The following is a 5,201-nucleotide window of genomic DNA, read 5'->3' as shown; positions in this document are numbered from 1 at the left end:
AGTTATAGGAAGGCAAGCGCCAAGCATTATCGTGACGTCAGGCGCTCACTACGATGCGTTCAAAGACATAGGAAGACAGAAGACTTCGTACTCCACGACAGATATTGTTTGAAAGCAAGTAAGCTAAATCTTGAATGGTGTTTTTTATGAGTTTTGAAATTATACAATACTAGGCATTGTATTATGTTTTCAAGGTGGTTATCAAGCCAATATGAAATTCAATTACAATTCACACACAAAGTTATTTAAGAGAAATTGTTTTCCCTTTGCCAGCTCTATTGCCATGGAAGTTACATATTAGATAAAGTGAACAATTGTTCATAAAAACATATACATTAAATTATAATTATGACTGTAAACAAAACAATATTTTTTGAAAACAGATATGAGATGTCTGCAATTTCAATTTTCTTTTTTATTGCAGTTAATCACGATGGCACCATTTTAATCAATTATTTTTTGTCACAGAGACAAGTGGAAAACTGACAGGACAAGACTATTAACTACTAAGTTAGATACTTGCCTAAGTACATTTAAAGTAAATGTTTGTAGGTATGCATGTTGTACTGCAATTAGTAATATATTTTCCCATTATCATAAATGCACCAAATTGCCATCAGATTAGGCCACAGTAACAGACTTTTAGTTGCAGGAGATAATAAAACACATGACCTTGACAGGTTGTGATTCAAATTATTAAGATTTATTACCTCATTAGATATTAGATGACATCTCTCAAAATTAAACTACATACAAAATAGTGCAGTCATGGTGTGACAATGACCTTACATTTTGAAACCTAGGAAATCTAAATGTTGTAGGCATTTTATGAACCATTTCTGGTGTCATCTTCTAATTTCAAGAGTTGACTTGACCAGGACAATCATCTCATGCAGCAAAACTTTTTTCAAAGAAATATTTGGTTGGTTTTTTTACATGGGATACTTGGCTACACAGTGTGTTTATTCTACAATGACAAAAAGACGCATATGAAGTTTGCACACACATTCTGATCCAGCTAAGCGATATTGTACATTTAATCTGTACAATCAGAGGTCTTGGTCTTCCCTGGGATAACAGTATCAGTCCCTACTTAGGTGGGCCTCCAAATGTGCCAACATGATTCTTATCAAATGGGAATCCCACTTTATCTTTGCTTCCTTGGTCTCCTCTCTGCAACACAGGAGCTCCAGGATTTGGGTTGTTGATGACACCCATGAAGATCGGCACTTGTGTCATATCATCCATTAGGGCAAAGAAGAAGGGTTGGATCAGGTGGAAAACAGGGCTGGATGCCCGTGAGATGACCACGCTGGTGGCTGCAGCCGCCTCTGCACCCTCCTCATTTATCTCCATGCTGGACTTGTGCAGCACGCTGGACACCAGCAGGGGGCCGTCTGCAATCTCAGCCAAGTTCGGACTGGAAAACATCTCTCCGAGGCCTAACACATAGCAGAGAGGACAGGGTCAATTTGAGCATGTGTACAACTTCCATCAAGTTATAACAGTATTTATGTGGTGAATAGAACACATAGAAAAAAATTAGGACGTACCTAATTTGGTAAAAACATCCTGCAGCTCTTGAGCATACTCCAGTTTGAATTTGGGGACTTTAACTTGAATGGCCCTCTCCTTGGGCAGACGATTATACAGGTCTGAGAAATTCAGCTTCGCAGAAAGTGAAGACACATTCACCTGGCCGGACAAAGGCATGACCACCAACAAGCTCATGAGCTTCTGGAATGGGAATCTTGCTACCTGCACAGGAAGAAGAAATGATGCTGTAGTGAAACAGAGGTTGTGTCAGGAATTTAAGTGTCGGGGAGACAGTACAGTTAAAAACACTGCTCATGCATTGTTAGATTTTTGGCTATTTTGCTTCCATGACACCGCTTGTGTCCAATTACTGGAAAGAAAACCTCCAAAATACACATTCGGGTGTTTATTTTGTGATTCGACAGATACGCAAATCACCCTATATTAAATTAGGCAGCTTAATCAGCACACGTGAACATACAAAGTATCAGAAATCTTATAATTAACATGCAAAAAAGAATTGTTTTAATGTAAGAGATGAACAGGAGGACATTTCAAGGTAATATCTATTAGTTAACATTTTGATCCCTTTTACCATTTTTGTCAAACATTGTGTGGATTTTTCTAACACATGCATCATTTTCTCAAATTGAGTATTTGTCACACTCAGAGCTGTAACATACATACACCAAACTTTCCAATTCCACTCCAAACTACATTCTGAAGGTTTTTACAGAGAGGCTACTTCATAAATAATTCACTCGCCGATTTATTTAATATTTCATTCCTTAAAAACATGACAAAAATTTATTTTCTGATGGCTGTTGACAGTATTTTCTGATTTATGTGTGATAAAAAAAAAAAAAAGATATCCAAAAGTTCCTTAGTAGAAACCTTTGACTTTAATATCTCAACAAAATGAAACAAGAATTTCTGGTCTTGAAAACTGCAAAGAAGAGAAGTTTTGACAGAAAACTTGTAATGCTAAAGAAATAATAATTGTCTGAATGTAAGTAATCAACTGGGGAAGATTCATGGTGATGTTCATCAGTTAAAAATGTTACCCTATTCATCTGTAGCATCTCCACTTGTATGATAAAATGGGGACACCGATTAAACCATAAAGACTGAGTGATGTTGTACCTGAGCCTCCAGTTCATTATCAATAAATAAACTCAAGGGATGTTTGGCATCTTCCATCACTTCCACATCAACCATGTGTTCGTCGTCAAGGTAGAACACACCTCTGGAGGTGAAGCGTGGGTCGAATCGAGCTTTCCACTCTCCTGTGGGTAACGTGGACAAGGGGGTCTCAGTAAAATACAAACACAGTGAAATTTCACTCGAAATTTCCACTGGGATCTCGGGGAGAATGGGTAGGGGGAAAAAAAGGCTAATTAGGTGAACAAGAGGACATTTCACCTTTGAAATGGACAGCGTTGATGAGCATGAGGAGCAGATTGGGTGGCAGAGCAGACAGGAAGTCGGTCATCACTCCATTTGTTGCGTTGTCCACCCAGTCGTTTATCTGCTGCAGGCTCTCCAAGATCGCTGGCTCTGAGTCATATAACCGCTGAGATTCATCCACAAAGTCTTGCTTTGGCTGAAACTCTACAAGACATAATGAACACACACCCTCTGAATATTGAAAATAAAATCAAATGAATGTTTCTGCATGCAGGAGCTGCGCAGTCTCAACTTCATAGTACATTTAAAAAAAAATGCTCTCCCAGTTGTTTTTAGGTAGTAACCTTGGCGCAGGAAGATACGCGTGGCAATCTGCAGGTCACTGTTCCTGAGCTGCTTTAAGACATTATGCAGAGACTGGTGGTAGCAGGGGAGAGTGTGTTCATGGAGATGATGCATCAGCAGCTCCTGTGTCTCATTTACTGCACCTGTAAAGAGGAGGGGTGCAATTCTGTGAAGGTCTCAAGACGACTATATACTTGGGCAAATTGCTGACACAATTCTTTAAATGTGGTGAGAGAATACATGTAGAAAATTGGCTGTTTAGGGACAATGTGCTAAGTAAAAGCAGCAGGACATACATACCTAAAGCCAATTGGGAGAGTGCTAATGATATGCTGAAGGGAGATATGATGACATTTGGCTGCTCTGCCGACGTCTCCAGGTTCTGCAGCAGCTGCACTCCCAGTTTCTGAATGGCAGCGGCGATGGCCTCTCTGGACTGTGGGCTTCGGCCAATAGACAGACAATCCTCATCTTGTTCCTCCTCTGATGAGCCCCCGTTGGTCCTATTAGTTGTGGCTGTTACAGTTTCAGGTGCTTCTGTGGTGTATGCCGTTCCTGGTTCTGGTGTACTTTCGTTTTCTGCTTTCTAAAAGGCAGGAATAGGAACAAAAGTTAAAAATGCAAGGACATGTTTTCTGTGAATGTAGACAGCCAGCACAAATGAGGACAATAAACCAAAAAAAAAAAAAAAACTAAACAAAAAAATCTCCAAATATTTCTATTTTTGCCTCTCACCTGTATGGGGTGGCTGGGCATCAGAGGAATGAGAGGCACCAAAGGGATTGACTCATTGTCTGCCACCTCAGCATTCTGTTGAGTAGACAGACAGCAGAAAATAACAATTCATACCAGTGTTATATAGCCAAGCATAATCTAAAAAGTGATTTATAAATAATTTCAGGGCTTTACAGTGACTCCTTGGCAGCAGAGACAGATGAACAGGAGTGTCAGACGAAAGTCCATGTCCTTATAACAAAACTGTAAGAGAGACAAATTATGTTGGCTGAAAAAAAAAACCCACTTGGTTACATTTTAAGATTTATATTATACCTCTCACAGTCAAGCCTCTAAAAACAGACCACTCTCACCTTGTTTATAGTTTGATAAGTATGGTCTGCTGATCTCAAACACCTCTGTACGACTTAGTCACCCTCTCTTTTAAGGGAGCCCAGATCATCTGGAAGTATGCCTAAAGCATGAAAGCCACACAAATGGAATGTGTAGACAGGATCTCCACAAAGAAACTGCAAAGTGTGTGCTCTCACATCCAGGCTGTCTTAAACCACATCCTAATTTTGCTGATTTATTGTTCAATAAAACATTATTATAGGCTATGTACTAAATTTCACTTGCGTAGGCAAGAACAATGTTGAGAATTGTAGTGGTGAGCATAAAATATGCAAATGTTTTTTTAAAAAAAAGTGTAGAAGCATAGACTCATCTACAGACCATGCACAAACATGAGCCATCCATGAAAATTCCAGTAAAATTCAGCATATTCCACTAAATATTCAAGTTATTCAGACATCCCATAGTGTTCCAATACATTTATGAGAAAATATTTGATCTTACCTTCAGTTTAAATTAGTAAAAAACCTGCTGCCTTGTCCAAAAAAGGAGCGACTAAGTGACTGCGGATGGCAGAATTCCTGAGAGTCAAAGATTGGCACTTGCTCAGCAAGCAGTTAAACATCAACTTGCATTGATCAGGCCTTGTTTCAGCCACTATTTGTTTGTAAATGCATCTACTGAGACTTGTCCAGGGTTAAATATTGAAGACTGACACGCTTAGCAGTTTTGCATCTCAATGAGCAGGTGATAACACTGTGACACAACTAAATCTTTGACGGGAAACGTAATAGATTAATTGCCAAAGTGGGGTTAATCCTACGTGGTGTGGGCAAACAAAAACA

At 39.2% G+C, this 5,201-nt stretch overlaps 1 protein-coding gene across 2 annotated transcripts; it reads right to left on the bottom strand.

The window, feature by feature from the left end:
- Positions 1-681: 681 nt before the first annotated feature.
- serpinf2b (serpin peptidase inhibitor, clade F (alpha-2 antiplasmin, pigment epithelium derived factor), member 2b) lies at positions 682-5,079 on the bottom strand. 2 transcript variants are annotated; one of them, XM_037118878.1, is made up of 10 exons: positions 4,861-5,079; positions 4,377-4,477; positions 4,198-4,266; positions 4,024-4,098; positions 3,589-3,874; positions 3,288-3,431; positions 2,959-3,147; positions 2,680-2,822; positions 1,554-1,758; positions 682-1,442 (listed from the first exon to the last, which is right to left on the bottom strand). In XM_037118878.1, the coding sequence occupies exons 3-10, from the start codon at positions 4,249-4,251 to the stop codon at positions 1,090-1,092; spliced, it is 1,449 nt and encodes a 482-aa protein (XP_036974773.1). In that variant the 5' UTR covers positions 4,252-4,266; positions 4,377-4,477; positions 4,861-5,079; the 3' UTR covers positions 682-1,089. The 2 variants fall into 2 exon arrangements, with proteins under 2 accessions (XP_036974773.1, XP_036974764.1); XM_037118869.1 differs by lacking the exon at positions 4,377-4,477.
- Positions 5,080-5,201: the final 122 nt, after the last annotated feature.

The sequence above is a fragment of the Acanthopagrus latus genome, chromosome 2 (genome assembly GCF_904848185.1).
Source record: "Acanthopagrus latus isolate v.2019 chromosome 2, fAcaLat1.1, whole genome shotgun sequence".
Classification (NCBI taxonomy): Eukaryota; Metazoa; Chordata; class Actinopteri; order Spariformes; family Sparidae; genus Acanthopagrus; species Acanthopagrus latus.
The sequence above is the reverse complement of the archived record's forward strand: the minus strand, read 5'-3'. Positions and strand labels throughout refer to the sequence as shown.

What these genes read in the sequence shown, in the direction of transcription:
- serpinf2b (XM_037118878.1), bottom strand. Translation starts at nt 4,251, where the DNA reads ATGGACTTTCGTCTGACACTCCTGTTCATCTGTCTCTGCTGCCAAGGA. An exon ending in TGCCCAGCCACCCCATACAG is followed by an intron (nt 3,875 to 4,023) that starts GTGAGAGGCAAA and finishes CCTGCCTTTTAG; the next exon opens with AAAGCAGAAAACGAAAGTAC. An exon ending in ACTCTCCCAATTGGCTTTAG is followed by an intron (nt 3,432 to 3,588) that starts GTATGTATGTCC and finishes TCCTCTTTACAG; the next exon opens with GTGCAGTAAATGAGACACAG.